At 35.4% G+C, this 24,225-nt stretch overlaps 1 protein-coding gene across 1 annotated transcript in view; it reads left to right on the top strand.

The window, feature by feature from the left end:
- LOC149776654 (formimidoyltransferase-cyclodeaminase-like) overlaps positions 1 to 24,225 on the top strand; it is a 61,814-nt gene that overhangs the window by 7,442 nt on the left and 30,147 nt on the right. The window contains exons 3-7 of the mRNA XM_089941183.1: positions 776 to 904; positions 4,099 to 4,187; positions 10,431 to 10,610; positions 19,137 to 19,274; positions 20,582 to 20,713. Of these exons, the coding sequence (XP_089797309.1) occupies positions 776 to 904; positions 4,099 to 4,187; positions 10,431 to 10,610; positions 19,137 to 19,274; positions 20,582 to 20,713 (668 nt within the window). The remainder of the gene's footprint in view (positions 1 to 775; positions 905 to 4,098; positions 4,188 to 10,430; positions 10,611 to 19,136; positions 19,275 to 20,581; positions 20,714 to 24,225) is intronic.

The raw sequence follows: 24,225 nt of genomic DNA, 5'->3' as shown, positions 1-24,225 counted from the left end.
CATATTTGCACATGGTTTAAGCAGCTTTGGTGTTTGCTTCATCTGAGTTTTTGTTCAGACACACTTTTAATTGTGACATGCTCTTTGTTTTGACACTCGTTAATGTGACATACGCTTTGATGTGACACTCATTAATGTGACATACTCTTTGTTGTTATGTACTCGTTATTGCGACATACTCTTTGTTGTGACACTTGTTATTGTGACATACTCTTTGTTGTGACCGACTCTTATCATTTATCGATGTAGTGGTGATATTGTAGAATCTCTGAGGCACCTAAAGAGTAAAAACCAATAAAGACAAACTGTTTTGACTTTTTGCACCAATCAGCAACCACAAAACCTCATTGATGGAAATCTTTTAAATCAAATGTTACAGTGATGATACTAAAATTTTCTTTAATCTGAATTGCAAAATTAAAACAAAATGTTAAAGATGAACATTACCAAAAATGATATCATGGTGCTTTTGGTCAAAATATTAATACAAACTTTGATGTAAATTATCATCAGAATCATTAAAATTATCATTTATTGTAATCATAGGCCCATAATTATTTCCCCTGCCATTAGTGGTAGCTGTTGGCTGCTAATCCCCCTGTATGGAATTGTTACAAAATACTTTATGGTTGAATACTTTTTAAAAATTTTTTATGTCCACTGTGAAAAGAACACACAAAAAATGTGTTGTGATAATCTAAAATGTTTACATTGAACTGATTTGGTGAATAGTGGAAATGTTTTATTGACAAGCTGGTTTTATCTGTAATTTCAGGTGAACACCCCAGAATGGGAGCCATGGACGTTTGCCCCTTTATTCCTGTTCAGGACGTTACTATGGAAGACTGTGTAGAGTGTGCAAAAGACTTGGCCGACAGACTTGCAGTTGAGTTAGGAGTACCTGGTGAGTTAATATTTAGTCATTAAATTAGAGCTAAAGTAAAATTCAGTCGGGAGGAACAACTATTTTAATTGTTGTTGTGGTACACCAGTAATGTTGTCATTGTTGTTGCTTTCAATCATCTCATAAAGCTATGATTGTGAGGACATTGCTTTAGGCTTGTTGTTAATTTATATTCTAATTTTTTGTTCTTTCCCAAGAAAATTTTATTTCATGAATTCTGATATAGTTTCTATCTTTTGTCATGAGAAAAGTAATTTTGTGATCATCTCATTTTTCTTTTTCAAAAGCTTGAATAAAAATGCCAAGAGTACTTATCAAAGACTTGGTCTTAGTACTGAGATTCAAACACAGGCACACCTGCTACAGAAGCCATCTCAATGACCACCTGATTAGATTAATGTTGATGAAGTGGGGACCATCTAATTAGTACTGGTGAGGTGGAGACCACCTAACTAGTGTTGGTGAGGTGGTGACCACCTCATTAGTGCTATAAAAAAACAGGGACCATATGGTTGGTGTTGGTGAGGTGGAGACCACCTCATTAGTGCTGATAAAGCAGGGACCACAAGGTTAGTGCTGGTGAGGTGGAGACTACCTCATTAGTGCTGATAAAGCAGAGACCACATGGTTAGTGCTGGTGAGGTGGAGACCATCTCATTAGTGCTGATAAAGCAGGGACCATATGGTTGGTGTTGGTGAGGTGGAGACCACTTCATTAGTGCTGAAAAAGCAGGGACTAAATGGTTAGTGCTTATGAGACAGGGACCACATTAGTAGATAACTGTTGTCTGTTTTCACATCAAATATAGCTAGTTTCATTTATTTTTATGAATACCAAAATATCTGAAAACAGCTCCTGCCTTCAAACAATCATCCTGAGGTGAAATCATGTCTTACTGACACTAACTGAGGTGAAATAATGAATTTATTGACATGAATTGAGGTGAAAAAATGACTATTGACATGAATTGAGGTGAAGTAATGTCTTTATTGACACAAATTGAGGTGAAATAATGTCTTTATTGACACAAATTGAGGTGAAATAATGTCTTTATTGACATGAATTGAGGGGAAATCATGTCTTTATTGACACAAATTGAGGTGAAATAATGTATTTATTGACATGAATGGAGGTGAAATCATGTCTTTATTGACACAAATTGAGGTGAAATAATGTTTTTATTGACATGAATTGAGGTGGAATCGTGTCTTGGAGAAAAATAGTTCACGGTTGTTGTTAGTTATTTGCATTCATTTGTTTTCCACCATTCTGTTCAATTATTTGTATATTTAGAAATTCCTCATTAGAAGTCTTAATATTTCATAAGAGTAAGTCAGCTGTAAACTTTTTTATTTGATAAGCAACTTGAATATCAGTGAAAAGACATACAAACAAAATGTGTAGGTTTTAGCCAAAATGACATACTTTGTGTGAGTCAAAGAGTGTGTAGACTTCAGCCAAAAGGACATAATTTGTGAGTTAGAAAGGGCATCATTTGTGAGTCAAAAAAGGATGTATAAATTTCAGCCAAATTGACATATTTTGTGTGAGTCAAACAGAATGTGTAAATTTCATTCAAAAGGACATAATTTATGTGTCTAATTGAATGAGTAGATTTAAGCAAATTGGACTAGTTCACATGAGTCGAATAGAATGTGTAGATCTCATGCAAATGGACGTAATTTATGTGTCTGATTGAATGTGTAGATTTCAGAAAACACACGAGTCAAATAGAAATTGTATATTGCAGCCAGTATTAAACTTATGAACAATAAGTCTTGCAGATTTAGTACATCATTTATATTTAAATTAAATTTATCTGCTTGCAAAGAATGCTTGATCATAAAATCTGCTTTCAGTCAGCTCCTGAATGGTTGCTGTATATTGGTCTTATTATATACATAATTCACTTTTAAATTTATCAGGACCTCTCTGGTGGCATAGTGGTTAGAGCGTCCACCTCGGAGGTCACATGTTTGAACCCTGGCCAAGTCATACCAAAGACTCATAAAAATGGTACTAACATCTGTCTTGCTAGGGTCTCAGCATTAAGAGGTTAGTGTTAGGACTGGTTGGCCATGTGTCATGATAATGTGACTGGTTGGGACATCATGCTACATGTCTGCGGCATGATGCTTCAATGCTGGATATCACTATAAACTGTCACACTGTAGACATCGTAGCAATATGACTGAAAAATTGTTAAAGTTACATTAAAAATCGAAATCGCCCACACAAATTCATCTGTATCCAATTTGATGTTTTGCAAAAAGAATACCATGAGTGTACTTAAATTCTTTAGCTAAGGAAGGGGTCCATTTGTTTTGCTTCTCTTAGAGACTTTAGTTTTGTTGCTTGTTACAGCCATATAATCCATGGCAACCATTAAATCCATGTGGTTTGTAGCAGCCATAGACTCCATGAAAATTGTTGTTAAATGAGAAATTGTGTATTCATGGTACCATCTGCACGCACTTAAAAGTCAAGGCCTACTGCAAACAACATATACTTTGGTCTGCCATTGTATAATGTGACAGCATATCAGGGCCTACATTTTTCATTCCACTGTTAACTCCTAACAAACTGCATAGACCCAGATCTGATATGCATTTTGCCACAGCTCATCAAAGTAAGGGCAGTTGGACTGGCTTCTTAGAAGTGTGTATATATGGTACATGTTAGACTCAAAGTTTCAAGGACATTATAATCTAAAACCATACTGTACAGTTGTTAAGACGACCATCCTGGTGTTTCATATCTGTGATTTATTTTCAGTCTATTTGTATGGATGACAGTGTCAGTGTTTAATGTACCTGCTTTATTTTCAGTCTATTTGTATGGATGACAGTGTCAGTGTTTAATGTCCATGCTTTATTTTCAGTCAATTTATATGGGTGTCAGTGTTTCATGTCCATGCTTTATTTTCATTCTATTTGTATGGATGATAGTGTCAGTGTTTAATGTACATGCTTTACTTTCAGTCAGTTTTTATCAATGACAGTGTCAGTGTTTTGTGTCCATGCTTTATTTTCAGTCTGTTTGTATGGATGATAGTGTCAGTGTTTAATGTACGTGTTTTATTTTCAGTCAGTTTTTATCAATGACAATGTCAGTGTTTCGTGTCCATGCTATATTTTCAGTCTATTTGTTTGGATGACAGTGTCAGTGTTTCATGTACATGCTTTATTTTCAGTCTATTTGTATGGGGAAGCCTCACAGAATGACAGCAGAAAAACTCTTCCTCAGATACGTGCAGGAGAGTATGAAGGCTTAGTAGAAAAGGTATTCAGAATTCATCATTGTTCATTTACAGCTTAGACCTATCTCTCATCTTGTTGTGATTATTTGTAATTAGTGTCTTATGTTATGAAATTAAAATAAGAAGACATTAAATAAAGTCAAACAGCAACTAAATGCAATTGATTTGATTTGTATTCTGCTACATAATTTGTACTCATGGTATGGTATAGATAGCGTCACTAAATAATTCCTACTGATCGTATGGTATAGATAGCATCGCTAAATAATTCCAACTCATCGTATGATATAGATAACATCACTAAATAACATCACTAAATAATTCCTACTCATCGTATGATATAGATAACATCACTAAATAATTCCTACTCATCGTATGGTATAGATAGCATCGCTAAGTAATTCCAACTCATCGTATGATATAGATAACATCACTAAATAATTCCTACTCATTGTATGATATAGATAACATCACTAAATAATTCCTACTCATCGTATGGTATAGATACATCGCTAAATAATTCCTACTCATCGTATGATATAGATAACATCACTAAATAATTCCTACTCATCATATGGTATAGATAACATCACTAAATAATTGCTACTCATCGTATGGTATAGATAGCATCGCTAAATAATTCCAACTCATCGTATGATATAGATAACATCACTAAATAATTCCTACTCATCGTATGATATAGATAACATCACTAAATAATTCCTACTCATCATATGGTATAGATAACATCACTAAATAATTGCTACTCATCGTATGGTATAGATAGCATCGCTAAATAATTCCAACTCATCGTATGATATAGATAACGTCACTAAATAATTCCTGCACATTGTATGGTATAGATAGCATCGCTAAATAATTCCTACTCATCGTATGATATAGGTAGCATCGCTAAATAATTCCTACTCATCATATGGCATAGATATCATCACTAAATAATTCCTACTCATTGTATGGTATAGATAGCATTGCTAAATAATTCCTACTCATCATATGGTATAGATAGCATCGCTAAATAATTCCTATTCATCATAAGATATAGATAACATCACTAAATAATTCCTACTCATCGTATGGTATAGATAACATCACTAAATAATTCCTACTCATCATATGGCATACCGTATTTACCGCATATGTTGGGAGACCATATTTGTTGGGACACCATAAATTAATTTTAAAAGTAATTTTTTTGTGCACTGTATGTTCTGGGACACATCGTTTTTTTTGAGTCGTAAGTTGTGGGACACCTTTTAAATCATTTGAAAATTACATGTCAGAAATTGCAATCCAACTGAAATTTTATTTTTTAAATATAAAACTGTACTTGAGATAAAACTCTTTAATCCACTGCAGCAGCATCTCAACACAACCCTTCTCCTGCACACGTATGGTCTATTATTTTGGTACATGAATACTTTTTTAACTTTCTCATACCGTGAAAAATTGTTGGAGGCAACACACCACCTGAAGTGGAAACTGCAAGAACAAACGGAAGATTTTTTTCAAATCTGCACTAGTCTTGCTAATTCTCACACTTTTGATGCCCATCTTATCGTCAGTCCATCCAGGAATGTGATCAAAGTACACTAGAGTTTCATCCATGTTAATGATCATATTGTTGGCGAAATGATCTGTTTCTCTTCTGGCCATCACGAATTCATCACGTGATTTTATTTCTCCAAATCTTCTTGATGATGCTGGGTCATCAATGTTTGCGCATGAAGTACTATATTGTGCAACTTTAAAAACTGTTCCATTGTTTTACTTTATTGTCAAACTTTTTGTGAATACTGTTGAAAAGGAACCAAAGTAAGCTTCCATATCTTGGCCGTCTTTGTATATTCAAAGCTATAAAAAAAAATCGGCACACTTAAAAGAATCCAGTAGTCTGCATCTGAGGTCAGCTTGCTTTGCAATAAAATAACCATTGTATTGATATCCTTTAAAAAAAAATCGGCTTCCGAGTCCAAAGTCGGCTTCCAACGTCTGCTTGCTTTGTAATAAAAATAACCTTTGTCTTTGATGTCCTGTCGGCAAGTTCAAAGAAGTTTACTGCTGGCTGCCAGTTGTGTTTATTTACCACCAGGGCTTATATGTGCTTGGCATCTTTAGTAATAATTAATACAAAGGTGCACTGATGTCTGCGGGTAAATATTAATGATACTTATGTAACCCACGCTGGCAAAAAGATTGTCATTTGCACTCAAGTGAATGTGTTTTAAAATAATGAGTTTTATTTACGAGATACTGGCATACAGTATAGTTCTCTTCTGGCCATAACGAATTCATCACATGATTTTATTTTCTCCAAATATTCTGAGTGATGCTGGGTCATCGACATCTGTGCACAAAGCACTATATTGTGTCACTTTGAAATTTGTTCCATTGTTTCAATTTATTTTCAAAATGCCTGTGAATACAGTTAAAATGGAACCCAAGTATGCTTCCATATCTCGGCCGTCTTTGTATATTCAAAAAAATAAATAAAAAAATCGGCTCACTTCACAGAATCCATAGTCAGCTTCCGATGTCGGCTTGCTTTGCAATAAAATAACCTTTGTATTGATATCCTTTACAAAATAAAGTAACCGGGGTCGGCTTCTGAGATCGCCTGCTTTGTAATAAAAATAACCTTTTGTCTTTGATGTCCTGTCGGTAGGTTCAAAGAAGGAGTTAACTGCTTGCTGCCAGTCGTGTTTATTCACCACCAGGGCTTATGTGTGCTTGTTATAGTAAGGATAATTATGTAACCCTAGCTGGTGAAAAGACTATCACTTGTACTCAAGTGAATGTGTTTTCAATTGATGATTCTTTTTGTGCAAGATATTGTCATTCAGTAGACCTGGATATAATTCAATCTTGATTATTTTGCACCCAACACCGTGTCATGCGTGAATGGCGTCTTCAAGATATCTGTTGACTATTTCCCTCTTGTATGCGATTTTGTTGGCTCCAGTTTTCAGTCGGATAACATGTTCAAACCTTTGAGCACAACCACACACAACTGTTTCTCAGTGTTCATGTCAATGAACAACATGGTGTGTGGTATCGGACATAATTGATACACGCTACAGTATGGAAGCCTACACTACTTATACAGATTTCGTGTTAATGTTTTATTCTTTAATGCTCATGTTGAAAAAAAGGAATAAATGATAACAACACAAGGTTAGTTTCTTTCTTTTTATAATCAATTAAGCGTTTTATTTATCTATTTTATTGCGACGTGCAGTTGGGGGGGGAGCACAAATGCAATACCAATTTATTTCGTTCTTAAGTCTTGAGACATATGACCAAAGTGAAAAAATGTTTCACCGTAAGTTCTGGGACAGGAAAAAAAATGATTATTTTATCGTGTCCCAACATATGCGGTAAATACAGTAGATAACATCACTAAATAATTCCTACTCATCATATGGCATAGATAACATCACTAAATAATTCCTGCTCATCGTATGGGATAGAAAGCGTCACTAAATAATTCCTACTCATCATATGGGATAGATAGTATCACTAAATAATTCCTACTCATCGTATGGTATAGATAACATCACTAAATAATTCCTACTCATTGTATGGTGTAGATAGCGTCACTAAATAATTCCTACTCATCATATGGGATAGATAGCATCACTAAATAATTCCTACTCATCGTATGGTGTAGATAGCGTCACTAAATAATTCCTACTCATTGTATGGTGTAGATAGCGTCACTAAATAATTCCTACTCATCGTATGGTATAGATAACATCACTAAATAATTCCTACTCATTGTATGGTGTAGATAGCGTCACTAAATAATTCCTACTCATCGTATGGTATAGATAACATCACTAAATAATTCCTACTCATCGTATGGTATAGATAGCGTCACTAAATAATTCCTACTCATCGTATGGTATAGATAGCATCACTAAATAATTCCTACTCATCGTATGGTATAGATAGCATCACTAAATAATTCCTACTCATCGTATGGTGTAGATAGCGTCACTAAATAATTGCTACTCATCGTATGGTATAGATAGCATCACTAGTACAGCCCACTCAATTGCATAACAAAGTCTTTCATGGCTACACAAATGTTGAAAAATTGTACAGACTTGTTGCCTTAAGTTTAGTGACAAAAAATTATTTTTGCATTGACCTGAATCCAGTCAGTACTTACTTAGTGCTATCTTATCTATGAGGATGTATTACAGTAGGAAGATGAGACAGTTATAACGGGTTGACATTCTTATTCAAACAGGTACTTTGTTACCAAAGGAAGATAACGTCAGTGGGGATGACATTCATGTTCAAAAACCATTCTGTTATCAGTGGAAGATAATGTCAGTGGGGTGGATATTTTTATTCAGAAAGTACTCTGTTACGAGTATCAAAGGAAGATAACGTCCGTGGGCTTGATGTTCATATTGCCCTTTGTCTCTACGTTATATATAGAAAAGACAAATTTTCATCTTTTAGTGGGGCTGGATTCAGGAGGTAGTAGATCTATTTTCCTGATGTTAATTTGATTGGGGAAGTATTCTTGAAGAAACATAATTTACTATAAGCTTTCCCTATGTATCGTGCATTTTTGTAAGTAGGCATTTTGATAGAATACAGTTTCTTTCATATGTTTGGAATAGGCATCAAGTTAGAATAGTTTCTTTTGCATCAGTGTTTAATAGAATATCAGGACAAGAAATTTTGCATCATTCCAAGGGGACTGCTCCGATGGCCTAGTGGTTAGAGCATCTGCCTTGGATGCGGAAGGTTGTGGGTTCGAACCTTGGCCTCGTCATACCAGAGACTTATAAAAATAGTACTAACGGCTGCCTTTTTGTGTGAATTCCAACACTGTTATTCAGATCTTAATAGAATTTGCATTATCTGAGGCTTAAATTTGTGGGTTCTGCTACAAATCCCAGACATGATTTTTCTCCATTTTAAAGCAGAATTCCGCTTTTCTCCTGACTTGAATCAGATTTTTCTTGATATGGTCTGTTTTTTATATCATCTTCGATCCGTTTAAAAAAAATGTCCTTTCTCCCATTCCGCAACGACCTTTGTAAAGTGTTTGTTTCATATATTAGTTAGCACAAGAGTCTCATAAAGACTGTTCTGATTGGTCAAAAGTTTAAATTCATCCAGTGAATCTTCGTGTAATAGAAACTGATGGCAATGGATAGAAGAAGCATGCTTGCAAAACATGGCATCCTGAGTTGTTGAGAGAGACCATGACACAAAAAATTTAGATAAAGGTTTAAACAGTTTATGGAAATGGGAATGGCTGGAGCGAAAGTGACAGAAATTCAGTTGGTCAGTTTATAAGAAAACGGAATGCTAGAGGATTGGCATTTTGTGACCTCAGCAAGAAAGATCTGAATTACGGTAATCACAGTTGGAAGAGTTTGGAACAGTACCTACAAAAGAAGCTGCACACTGAAAAAATTAAAGCTCAGAAGACATCTGGAAAAAATGCAATAATTACTATAAAGATTTCTTGCATGAGAGAACAGATATAGCTCTCTGTCAGAATGTGCTTACTGCATGTTGCCAATACTAGCTCCAGCTTGAAAGGAAAAGGGCTCTCATTGAGAAGGAAAAGAAATGATTGCACATTGAGCCAAAGAAGTCAGTGGTGACAAAAAGGAAGGCTAAAGAAATCTTTGCCAAATCCGCAAAAAGAGCTCGACTGGCATATCAACAGGTTGTGTCCAGTGGAGAAAAAGACATGTGAATGTATGGGATTATTTGTATATAGTTGATGTACTTGGGTGTTTTTTTTTACAGATTTGTTATGAAAAGAGAGAAGTATAATATGTTTGCTGCAAAAATTAACAAATTATTGTGACTCAATTACGATGTGAACACTGACATGCACATGAAATGACTTTAACATCAATAGTATTGGAGAACAAACTCATGTGACAATAAAAATTGTGAAATTATTCAAGTCAAGTTGACCAAATTTGAGTAAGTTTATTAGTTTTTCAAATGATTATTTGTTTTACATTATGATCATAAGTTGCACCAGGAGCAGTTTTTTATGACTGTAGAATGCATTTTAGACTGGGAGCCTTTGGCCCCCTGAACCCCCAATTCAGGGGCACTGCCCCTCGAGACCCTATTGAGGGAGGATCCCAAAACCTCCCTCAAAGTTTTTTCAGCTTTTTTTATGGAAGACCAAACTCGTGTCTGAAATCAATTCATAGATATTATTTAGTAATATAATATTTTTGGGGGTACTTTTTCAGCTCGGAAAGCCAGAATGGAAACCTGATTATGGCCCCACAGACTTTATTCCCAGCTGGGGGGCAACTGCAGTAGGAGCAAGAAAATACCTGATTGCATACAATATTAATGTGCTGTCAACCAAGGAGCAGGCTCACAGGATAGCCCTTAATGTTAGGGAGCAGGGACGAGGGGATGGGGAGGTAAGTTGTAGTTATGTGAATTTTTTATTATTTCTAGGGTTTATATTATGAAATGGTTTTCTTATGTAGTTTTTTTGCTAACATTATTATTTTTTGGAGGGATGGCCTACACATCAAGTTGAACTTATAAAAGAAGAATTACACTATTTTCTTCAAAACTTGTATATTATTTAGTATTATTTAAACTTGTTCAAGTAACATAGCTATATTTTGATACAAATATATAATGCCAAAATATCTAACTTAACCACCCAGGAATTGATTTTTAACATGTAGGTAATTTAAAGTGCTCACAGGTTAAGGGAGATAAATTATGCAGGGTGAATGATGAGCCTAAATGAGGGTGAATGATGAGCCTAAATGAGGGTAAATGATGAGCCTAAATGAGGGTAAAATCAAGATTATATGTGAATATATAAGGTTACTTGAAAAGGAGAGGGAAGTGATGGAGGTTTGAATTAGGTGATGTACAGTAAGTTGATATTCTATTGGCCCCAAAAAATTTTTACAGAGATTTTGGTTTTAAATTTTCTATTTCATTAACAAAAGAAGGCTTTACCTTCAGGATTGAATAAATAATTTCAATGATATCCAGATTTACAGTGTATGGATCAAAGCACCTTTCTGGTCAGTAAAATCATTTACTCTGATTTTATCTACAGTCTTTCTTGACATAATAAACTCCTGTTTTCAGTATATTTAAAATAAAGTTTGGAACATTTAGGATAAAACTGTTTAGATGCTTGTATGACACAAATTTCTCTGAGAGCTGTTTGTCCATCAAAAATAGAATACCTGGTCACATTACATTAGGATAACTTTCCCTGCTACCTATTAAAGCAGCCCTCCCAAAAAGACAAAAAATGTATTGATGTGTCTATATAGCAAAGGGGAGCAACACTTACTCTTAGAGGTCAACTATCCTTTCTACCCACTACTGGTATACCAAAATGTCATGCTGTAAAGAAGTTCCACCAAGAATTTATTTTATTCTGTACTTAAATTTTATCATCCATCTTTTATTTGCAGTGGTGCAGCAAGTCCAAATGTTTCATATGTTGCATACAACATTGTTTTGTAAAACCTGGTGAATTTATTAATAGTTTGGCATTATCCTATCATTCACTTTTGTCACAGCTGACATTGAGCTGCAACATACATGTTCACAATTGGACTTCTGTTGGACATTGTGTTTATGCAATTATTGCATAAGTCATTTTTGTAAAGTGTGTGCCATTTGGTCTGAAAATACATGGTCTGATGTTCTTAAGAAGCGGCTCAAGGACCATAAAAAGAAGCACTGTCAGTTTTATCTCTGACGAGTCTCATGGTGATGTCATGATGCTTCCTCCACCCCACCCAAAGTGATGATGCAGAAAATAGTGCCAGGTCATGTTGCGTCAATGACTGCATTTGGAATGATTCTAATCTGAAGAATTGGGGTCACACATTGACAAGGCTTTGTCATCTAGATTATAGAGGATTTAGCATGAAGAATTGTGTGGGAATAGATTGGAGGTAGCCTTTAGGTCTGCCCATGAGCCCTGAAACTTCAAAGTTAAACATCTCCCCACAGAGATGCAGTTTGACTTGTATAGACAAAGGTCAGTACTGGACAATTGTCCTGGAATTTATCATCTGCCATATGCTTTTCAGACTGTTGACCAATCAGTCCTGCTGTACTAACATGTGATATTCAACAACAGTAGTCTCTAGTCAGTTATCTTGGACTGGCAAGCCAGACAGACAGACAGACATTTGTCCATGTGTACCAACCACATTAGTATCTTATGTAGATCAAACCAAACATCTAGCCAGCTGACCAACCAGCCAGACTGAACATTAGAGCTCTCTGACTGAACCAAAACCAGCAGCGTCAAACCAATACTCCATAATGTCACCACTCTTAATGGCATGTCCCATGGACAAAATGATGCTAGCTGACATCATCATTGTCACATAGAATGCTATACTGATAAACCACAAGTGTAAAAGAGGAGGACAATCCCCAGCTCGATGACAATAGAACAGATAGAATTCAGTTTTAGGGTACCAGTAGAACAAATCTATCAAATCATGCTTTTTTCTGAACGTCTTCAACCAACAGTCTTCCCTGCCTACAAGGTCAAATCCTCTGTAGATGATAACAGTGACAATCCATCATTTATAACATTGCCTAAGTCATCAAAAGTTGCAGAAATCACAGTGTCTCTCTTAAAAAATTGAAGACACTGGTAATGCTGAAACCTATTTTCTCTTAGTTGTCAGATAGCTTCTTGTCTTCTTGGTGTAAATCACACACTTATGCATACAGTTTGAAAATACCTAATGCCATCACGGACATTTCCACTGCCCAACTTTGGTATAAGGTGAATCCACAAGTCTTCAATGCCACCTCCAGTCTAGTGATGATTGTCATATCAGCTTCCTCACTATTTGACTTTAAAATCCTTTGTGATTGTTTGCCTCACTCAGAAGGCTGTAAATGATCACACCTGGGATTTGGTGAGTGGTATCATCAAGGTCATAGGGTCCATGGGATACCAGTCCATGATATAGCTCCAGGATTCTGTACATGCTGTCAGATATTATCTGAAGCATACAGAAACCATCAGCAATGTCCAGACCAGACTTATTATCCTGCCTCTGAAACCTGGGGAACAAGACACAACACCTCAAGTACTAGCCACAAGTGACTCAAGGAAATCTAAGTTCATGAAAGACTAGCAATTTCCATGAGCCTGGCATTTAATTTCAAAATCTTAGCTCATGAAATACTAGCAATTTCCATGAGCCTGGCATTTAATTTCAAAATCTTAGCTCATGAAATACTAGCAATTTCCGTGAGCCTGGCATTTAATTTCAAAATCTTAGCTCATGAAAGACTAGCAATTTCCATGTGCCTGGCATTTAATTTCAAAATCTTAGCTCATGAAATACTTGCAGTTTCCGTGAGCCTGGCATTTAAATTCAGTATCTTGGTTTAAGGCATGGAGTCAGTCAGATGGCAAGCCCAGGCCACTTTCTCCAGGTTCTGTCTATGGGACATGGCTTCACAAAGGAGAGAACTGAACCTCATTGGGCCAGTGGTCAATGCCCGGACAGTGACCACTACTAGCTCATGACAGCGTGATGTTGAACCAGGTAATATTGGTCACTTTCACTGGATTTGCCTGGAAATTTTTTAATAGTTACACTAAAAATCAAGTGGGATCTCCCTCATGTGCATAAATAGGCAATCTCTTGTTGTGTTAAATTAATGTTTGGATAAATTCATCCTTTTAGTAGTGCAGTCAAGTTCCTACTGTGTGACACAGGTAGGATGCTCACATTTCCTCATATTTCACATTTTTCTAATGTACTTTGATCAGGTAATGTATTTCAATTAGGTCAAGTATTTCACAGAGAAAGAAAATTTTATTTGATGAACTATGTCAATCTGATAATACCCTATCATGTTACAAATAATCCCTCCATCCCTTCCACGCAAAGCAACCAACCTTTAAGGTTTCCCTGAAATAAGAAATAGGTACATTTGGATGTAATGGTAGCCATCTTGCAGGTAAAAAGGAGAGACAGAAATACACTTTTTTGTGTTTTCAGGTGGGCTTCATTAAGTTGTAATGTAGTGTCATCAAGTATTATTGGCTTTAAACCAAGTAACAGAAAAGAATGAAAACCAGCAAGTTTTGTAAAATTCAACAAATAATGTATATCCCTTGACTACAAAGTGAAAATTTAAAAAGAACTTAAGAGTATTGTGAATTAAATTCCAGATAGTCTAAAATGTTCTATCATAAGTCTAAATGTATAAAGTTCAAATTAAATTGCAGTAGTGTTCCAAATAGATTCCAGTATTGAATGTGTTGATGTGCCTGTAGTCACGAACATGCTAATGTGCCAGTGGCCTAGCATGTGGCACATGTTCAATATTTTGATGTATCACAGTACATGTAATATAATCCAAAATGTCCTATCTGAATCTGCTATAATTCCAAATTAATGTTTCAGTCAAAGAATATTATTGAACACTTTATAATTCCAGAGAATAATTCGATTAAATTTACACAACCAAATTAAAAAATGAACACAACAATAACACTGATTCTGCTGTTAAGGCAAGAATGAGTGACTTTTCAAGTTAACAAACAACAAATATTAAAACCTAAGCCAATAATAGAGCTAGGATGTAGGTCAGTCTTCTGTATAAAACATTGAAAGTTTAGAAATTTTCAAGTGTAAAACTGATGTCCTAGACTCAGATTCCAATAAACATGTTTGCCTCCATTGATAATAATCTGAATATTTAATCCACAATGATAGATAAATATTAGCTATGTATTATGTTGTTTGCAAAATAAATGTCACTGGTCAGATACAAACTCCATTAACTTGATTTTGGACAAGGTCAAGTACAAAATACAGATGCACATAACATAAAATCATCAAAAAAGCTAATCAAAAATACAAATTAAATATACATAATACATTATTTAATAAATACGTTGCTTTTTTGATTATGTTAGATACTGAAGTTAGATGAATTGTTCTTATAAATGCTGGTGAATCTCCTGGTGTCATAAGATAATATCAATTAATGCAAGAAGTAAGTAATGGTATGATATTAATGAAATTATGGATTGAGGATTTGTGTTGTACATGTTTGAGTTGACATCAGTGTATACACATGAATTCGCTATCAATATATTCCTCTCTTCCTTGGTAAATTCAAGGAGCAGTGGAATTTTGTTGGTTGATATGAACATAAGGACCAGTGTGATTGGTTTAGTTTATATCAACATAATCAGTAGTGTGATTCGTTCAGGTTACATCAACATAAGCAGCAGTGTGATTGGTTCAGTTTATATCAACATAAGCAGCAGTGTGATTGGTTCAGTTTATATCAACATAATCAGCAGTGTGATTGGTTCAGGTTACATCAATATAAGCAGCAGTGTGATTGGTTCAGGTTATGTCAACATAAGCAGCAGTGTGATTGGTTCAGTTTACATCAACATAAGTAGCAGTATGATTGGTTCAGTTTATGTCAACATAAGCAACAGTGTGATTGGTTCAGGTTATATCAACATAAGCAGCAGTGTGATTGGTTCAGTTTATGTCAACATACAGAGTAATGTGATTGGTTCAGTTTATATCAACATAAGCAACAGTGTGATTGGTTCAGTTTATATCAAATAACTAGCAGTGTGATTGATTCAGTTTATATCAACATAAGCAGCAGTGTGATTGGTTCAGGTTATCTCAACATAAGCAGCAGTGTGAGTGGTTCAGTTTATATCAACATAAGCAACAGTGTGATTGGTTCAGTTTATATCAACATAATCAGTAGTGTGATTGGTTCAGGTTACATCAACATAAGCAGCAGTGTGATTGGTTCAGGTTATATCAACATAAGCAGCAGTATGATTGGTTCAGTTTATATCAACATAATCAGCAGTGTGATTGGTTCAGGTTACATCAACATAAGCAGCAGTGTGATTGATTCAGGTTATATCAACATAAGCAGCAGTGTGATTGGTTCAGTTTACATCAACATAAGTAGCAGTATGATTGGTTCAGGTTATATCAACATAAGCAGCAGTGTGATTGGTTCAGGTTATATCAACATAAGCAGCAGTGTGATTGGTTCAGGTTATATCAACATAAGCAGCAGTGTGATTGGTTCAGTTTATGTCAACATACAGAGCAATGTGATTGGTTCAGTTTCTATCAACATAAGCAGCAGTGTGATTGGTTCAGGTTATATCAAATAACTAGCAGTGTGATTGATTCAGTTTATATCAACATAAGCAGCAGTGTGATTGGTTCAGTTTATATCAACATAATCAGCAGTGTGATTGGTTCAGTTTATGTCAACATACGGAGCAATGTGATTGGTTCAGTTTATATCAACATAAGCAACAGTGTGATTGGTTCAGTTTATATCAACATAATCAGTAGTGTGATTGGTTCAGGTTACATCAACATAAGTAGCAGTATGATTGGTTCAGGTTATATCAACATAAGCAGCAGTGTGATTGGTTCAGGTTATATCAACATAAGCAGCAGTGTGATTGGTTCAGTTTATGTCAACATACAGAGCAATGTGATTGGTTCAGTTTCTATCAACATAAGCAGCAGTGTGATTGGTTCAGGTTATATCAAATAACTAGCAGTGTGATTGATTCAGTTTATATCAACATAAGCAGCAGTGTGATTGGTTCAGTTTATATCAACATAATCAGCAGTGTGATTGGTTCAGTTTATGTCAACATACGGAGCAATGTGATTGGTTCAGTTTATATCAACATAAGCAACAGTGTGATTGGTTCAGTTTATATCAACATAATCAGTAGTGTGATTGGTTCAGGTTACATCAACATAAGCAGCAGTGTGATTGGTTCAGGTTATATCAACATAAGCAGCAGTGTGATTGGTTCAGTTTATATCAACATAATCAGCAGTGTGATTGGTTCAGGTTACATCAACATAAGCAGCAGTGTGATTGATTCAGGTTACATCAACATAAGCAGCAGTGTGATTGGTTCAGTTTACATCAACATAAGTAGCAGTATGATTGGTTCAGTTTATGTCAACATAAGCAGCAGTGTGATTGGTTCAGGTTATATCAACATAAGCAGCAGTGTGATTGGTTCAGTTTATGTCAACATACAGAGCAATGTGATTGGTTCAGTTTATATCAACATAAGCAACAGTGTGATTGGTTCAGTTTATATCAACATAAGCAGCAGTGTGATTGGTTCAGGTTATATCAAATAACTAGCAGTGTGATTGATTCAGTTTATATCAACATAAGCAGCAGTGTGATTGGTTCAGGTTATATCAACATAAGCAGCAGTGTGAGTGGTTCAGTTTATATCAACATAAGCAACAGTGTGATTGGTTCAGTTTATATCAACATAATCAGTAGTGTGATTGGTTCAGGTTACATCAACATAAGCAGCAGTGTGATTGGTTCAGGTTATATCAACATAAGCAGCAGTGTGATTGGTTCAGTTTATATCAACATAATCAGCAGTGTGATTGGTTCAGGTTACATCAACATAAGCAGAGTGTGATTGGTTCAGGTTATATCAACATCAGCAGCAGTGTGATTGGTTCAGGTTATATCAAAAAACTAAAAGTGTGATTGGTTCAGTTTATATCAACATAAGCAGCAGTGTGATTGGTTCAGGTTATATCAACATAAGCAGCAGTGTGATTGGTTCAGTTTATGTCAACATATGGAGCAATGTGATTGGTTCAGTTTATATCAACATAAGCAACAGTGTGATTGGTTCAGTTTATATCAACATAAGCAGCAGTGTGATTGGTTCAGGTTATATCAAATAACTAGCAGTGTGATTGATTCAGTTTATGTCAACATAAGCAGCAGTGTGATTGGTTCAGTTTATATCAACATAAGCAGCAGTGTAATTGGTTCAAGTTATATCAAATAACTAGCAGTGTGATTGATTCAGTTTATATCAACATAAGCAACAGTGTGATTGGTTCAGTTTATATCAATATAATCAGCAGTGTGATTGGTTCAGGTTACATCAGCATAAGCAGCAGTGTGATTGGTTCAGGTTATATCAACATAAGCAGCAGTGTGATTGGTTCAGGTTATATCAAATAACTAGCAGTGTGATTGATTCAGTTTATATCAACATAAGCAGCAGTGTGATTGGTTCAGTTTATATCAGCATAAGCAGCAGTGTGATTGGTTCAGTTTATGTCAACATACGGAGCAATGTGATTGGTTCAGTTTATATCAACATAAGCAACAGTGTGATTGGTTCAGTTTATGTCAACATACAGAGCAATGTGATTGGTTCAGTTTATATCAACATAAGCAACAGTGTGATTGGTTCAGTTTATATCAACATAAGCAACAGTGTGATTGGTTCAGTTTATATCAACATAAGCAGCAGTGTGATTGGTTCAGGTTATATCAAATAACTAGCAGTGTGATTGATTCAGTTTATATCAACATAAGCAACAGTGTGATTGGTTCAGTTTATATCAACATAAGCAGCAGTGTGATTGGTTCAGTTTATGTCAAATACGGAGCAATGTGATTGGTTCAGTTTATATCAACATAAGCAACAGTGTGATTGGTTCAGTTTATATCAACATAAGCAGCAGTGCAATTGGATAAACAACATAAGAAACAGTGCGATTGGATTAGATTATATTGATATAAGGAGCATTGTGATTTGATCAGGTTATATCAGCTGCAGCCAAATCAGATAGTTTAATTGTATATACTGTTTCAGTTAGTTACATATGTCATGGGTCAGTGTGGAACAAAGTGAGACCCTAGGCTAATGACATGCATACAGTCTTACTTGTAACATATCTTGATATAGGCTGTTGTCACTTTCTGTTTAATACATTTGTATGGCTTCCATGTAGAAATTCAGGGAGTATTTTATTTATGAGAGAATTGGACCTTACATACACTGCATGCAGTGAGGTTCATTTAAATGCTTATCTTAGTTTTCACTCTTGATTGGCTTTTAGCCTGGCAGACTGAAGCATATACAAGCCATTGGCTGGTACCTTGAAGAAGCCAACATGGCCCAGGTGTCAGTCAACATTACAGATGTGGACCAGACCCCAATACACAGAGTTTACGAAGAAATTGTTAAGGATGCAGAGGTAATGATAGAAGAATTGCAGTCCTATTTTTCTTTTGTGAACTTTGCAGATACCTCTTGCATGGATTCTTTAAAATGTATTTGTTAAATTATTTAAAATGTATCAAATTTAATTTGATGGGGGTTTTTTGGGGTCACAAAAATTGCATATACCAGCCTTTTATCTTATGAAAGGACTACTGTAAATTGCTTCTGTTTTGCATGAGGATAATGTTTGCATAAATGCATGGACCTCCCTAATGTGGTCTTAGCTGCAAATTCAGATCTTGGGTGATTAATAATACTAGGAGATTTTGAATTTATACATATGATCCAAATCCTGTCACCTGCAAATGATTTAGCACCATGCCCTTAAGGTGCATTATTTTGTCATGGGCATCTGTGTCCAATTGACATATTTATTGGTTGTTAAAAGTTCATATCTTTTCTTTGTCCGTTCAACAGTCAAAAAAGTATGTGAAAATGTGCATCATATTGCCTCTGGTAAATTAAAATGTAACTTCACTAGGTCACTGTGAGCTATATTTCATGTGCCAAATACATGAAATTATTTCTTGTTCCATTTCCATGGGCTGGAAGTTTTATAATTTTTTTTCATAAATAAAAGTAGATGACATCAAATATTCCTTTACTACCTGTAATCATTTATCAGATTAATTAATAAATATACTTGTGTTAATTATGTTTTTATATCTAGTCATGCAATAGTTATTTCCCTTTGTGATCATGGCTACTATTCCACCATCTCTTGGGTACATTACATCATTTGAACATATTCACCAGTCGTCATTTTGAATTGAACTGACATTTTGGCCAGTTGTGTAAGAACATGTTATTGGGGTTATATATATTGTTCTTTCTCTTTGAAATTGTAATAGTAGAGATTTTTCCTGAAAATTAATGGTATACTGCCACAACCTTAAGATTAAGATCCAGATCCTGTGTGTTAAGTTTATCACATGGCAATAAATATAAATGTACAGGAAAGTCTAATTAGAACAAGCTCAGTTTTTGTGTTTTCTGGATTTAACCATGGCTCTAAATTGTGTGAATATAATAGCATCAGTCTATTTACAACTGACATTAGTAAGTTTGTTGACAAGAACAAATGTTTTTCAATTTTCTTCACAAGGCTATGAAATCTGCATTGTTTGATATGTGCTAATTTGACGCCTTCATTAGACATTCTAAGAAAGTCCATATTACTTTAAAAATTTTGTTCTAGTCAGATATTAAATTCTTAAAATATGAGAAAAGCACAAATAATATTGCCTATAAATTTTACTGTTTTTTTCTTTACTTATACAGAAGTTGAATCTTGCTGTTGTTGGATCCCAGATTGTTGGTTTGGTTCCATTGAAAGCCATGCTGGAAGTAGCACAATATTACATGGATAAAGAAAACTTGTTTATACTTGAAGAGGACCAGAAACTTAGGCTTGTAAGTCAGCATGCTGTCTAATTTGCTTTAAGAAAATATGTATTGTAATCATTTCTTTAAATAAAATTGTATCCATAGGACAATGATAACCTGTATTTTTAACCATGCTAATTCCTACCTTATTGCAAATTTTATAAAAATCAACATCATTTTTTATGCCATACTAAGAAGGTCCAATATTTCATTGATCTTTGCAGCAGGTTTGACTGTACTATATCTGATAATTCTTGATCTTTTCATTAAAAGTTGAACAGTAACACAATATCTGATTAAAGTGTATTGCTCTACATTACCAGGTGAAATGTTGTGTATTGCTTTACATTACCAGGTGAAATGTTGTGTATTGCTTTACATTACCAGGTGAAATGTTGTGTATTGCTTTACATTACCAGGTGAAATGTTCATCCATTAAAGGTGAGAACAAGTAACATTAAGATGTTATGAATATTTTAACATGACCCCACACAATATCCATACATATTTGAAAAGGTATGTTCAAATTAAAATAATGATACACTTCTCACATAACATCGATTTGAGTTCAGTTAGTTTTGGCACCAGAATAGGACACTCAATAAACAAGTATTGCCACCAGAATAGGACACTCAATAAACAAGTATTGCCACCAGAATAGGACACTCAATAAACAAGTATTGCCACCAGAACAAGACAATCAAAAAACAAGTATTGCCAACAGAACTCATTAAACAAGTATTGCCACCAGAATAAGACAATCAAAAACAAGTATTGCCAACAGAACTCATTAAACAAGTTTTGGCAATAAAACTCATTAAACAAGTATTGGCAACCAAACTCATTAAACAAATATTGCCACCAGAATAAGACAATCAAAAACAAGTATTGCCAACAGAACTCATTAAACAAGTATTGGCAACATAACTCATTAAACAAGTATTGGCAACAGAACTCATTAAACAACTATTGCCAACAGAACTCATTAAACAAGTATTGCCAACAGAACTCATTAAACAAGTATTGCCAACAGAACCCATTAAACAGGTATTGCCAACAGAACTCATTAAACAAGTATTGGCTCAGAAGAAGAGATTCAGTTAGCAATTATGCACCCATTACAAATCATTCTATCGTCCACATGATGGACAAGACTTTCCCCATTGGATGAACTTCTCACAATTGGCACACATATGAGATTCCATCTCAGAAGGGAAACCTCACTTATCTCAAACTGGGTATACCTCTACAGTACCACCTCTGGAAAGCACAATCAGTACAGATGTTAGCACAGCTGGCACAGAGCACACCTCTTTCCATCATTCCTTTGAAGTGAGTGGAAATGAGCCCCCTCATTTTGACATATCAATATTCTCAAGATAAAAGCCATTTCATACTCTTTTTCTTGGTGGCTGGAGGATCTGCATGGGAAGGGTGTTCTCATTCTGTCAGATTCCAATGTGGTGACTTATCTTAAATATCAAGGTGGATCCATGTGCCCAGACCTTTGCATTCTGGTTTGTGATTTTCAAAAGTGTGTCTCCAGTGACAAATCCACATCCAAGTTCATCACCTTCCAGGCCAACTAGATGTATTTGCAGGAGAATCAATCAATACAAATAGAAAAGTCTCTTCATCCCTCAGTTTTTATTCAAATATGTACCCAGTGGGGTTGATTAGTGGTGGACTTATTTGCAACAAGATGGAATGCCAAATTCCTAACCTTTGTCTTACCAGTTTCCAATCCAAATGAATGGGCAGTCAATGCTCCTCTTTATAAATTGGACTGGTCTGGATACATAGACTTTACTCCAACACCTCAGATTCCAAAAACGAATGCAAGAGAATCAGAGTGTCACCTTGTCTTGTTTGCTCCACTCAGATGGAAAGATCATGGATCAGTGACTTCATCAATCTTGCAACTGAAATCTCCACTCAGATGAAAAGTCATGTGTCAATGACCTCATCAATATAGCAACAGAAATCTCCACTCAGATGAAAATATCATAGATTAGTGACCTCATCAGTCTTGCAACAGAAACCTCCACTCAGATGAAAAAGTTATGGATCAGTGACATTATCAATTTAGCAACAGAAACCTCCACTCAGATGAAAAAGTTATGGATCAGTGACCTCATCAATTTAGCAACAGAAATCTCCACTCAGATGAAAAAATCATGGATCAGTGACCTCATCAATTTAGCAACAGAAATCTCCACTCAGATGAAAAAATCATGGATCAGTGACCTCATCAATTTAGCAACAGAAATCTCCACTCAGATGAAAAAATCATGGATCAGTGACCTCATCAATGTAGCAACAGAAATCTCCACTCAGATGAAAAAATCATGGATCAGTGACCTCATCAATTTAGCAACAGAAATCTCCACTCAGATGAAAAAATCATGGATCAGTGACCTCATCAATTTAGCAACAGAAATCTTCACTCAGATGAAAAAATCATGGATCAGTGACCTCATCAATCTTGCAACAGAAACCTCCACAAAAGCCAAGATAGACCCTCATCTGCTCAAGCAGCCATGATGGCAGGTGTATCATGCCATCCTAGGGTTGCTGAACCTGCACATCTGAATCTTATTAAGCAAGCCTAAGATACAAACATTTCTCACAACTAGTGGTGACAAAATTGCTCAAGCACGATGGCCATCCACTTTAAAGTGTACCAAGGCAGGACAGTGGTGTGCCCAAGAATATAGTATACCACGGAGGCATCAATACCTCAAATAGCTAACTTCCTACCGAGGCTTTTTGATGAGAAACTGCTAGCACCTATCACAATCAAATGCTACCATTACAATGTCCAGTTTTGAGTACACATGTCCAAAGATATTGGCTCTTTGCCCAAGTGGAATCTATCATGGGTATTAACCTGTTTGAACAAGACACCATTTAAACTGCTCTCAGGAGCTTCATTGGTACACTTCTGTTATAAGACCAGCTTACTCAGTGCATTAGTGAACATCAGACAGAATCAGCAAAATACATGCTCTTTCAGTGAGCCTGAACTACATGCAGTTCCATCAAGTTGGGTCAGTATCACTTGTAATGGCCTCTGGTTTCATTGTCAAGAAAAGTTAATGATGAATCAAACTTTGTAATGAATTCCTGCCTACTCTCGATGCTACATCTCAAGGTCATCAACAGGACCCATTGTAAGCTTTGAAGAGGCACTTAACAAGAACCAAGCCATTGCATCTAGGGAGATAATGACTCTACTTTTTGCCATGGATAAAGTGGGTTATTTGTTCCACATATCAGAAAATAATCCCATACCAAATTAATTTGCTTTGCATCTCATTTCACAAAGTTAGGGCAGTTGCCACAAACATTGCATTTGAGTGAAATTGTTCTCTGTCATTATCCATGCTGTGGGATGGAGATCAAAATCCACATCTCCACATTTTGTCTTTGATATCTTTCATCTTAAAAGCTTAACTTGACCTAGGATGACCTATAGCTGTGATGCAGCAGGTTACCTTCCTGAATCATATGACAGCTTCAGATGAATGTAACTTCAT

Source organism: Sinohyriopsis cumingii, chromosome 18, assembly GCF_028554795.1.
Source record: "Sinohyriopsis cumingii isolate HCF-2022 chromosome 18, ASM2855479v2, whole genome shotgun sequence".
NCBI lineage: Eukaryota > Metazoa > Mollusca > Bivalvia > Unionida > Unionidae > Sinohyriopsis > Sinohyriopsis cumingii.
Note: the sequence above shows the minus strand (reverse complement) of the source record. Positions and strands in the feature narration are given on the sequence as shown.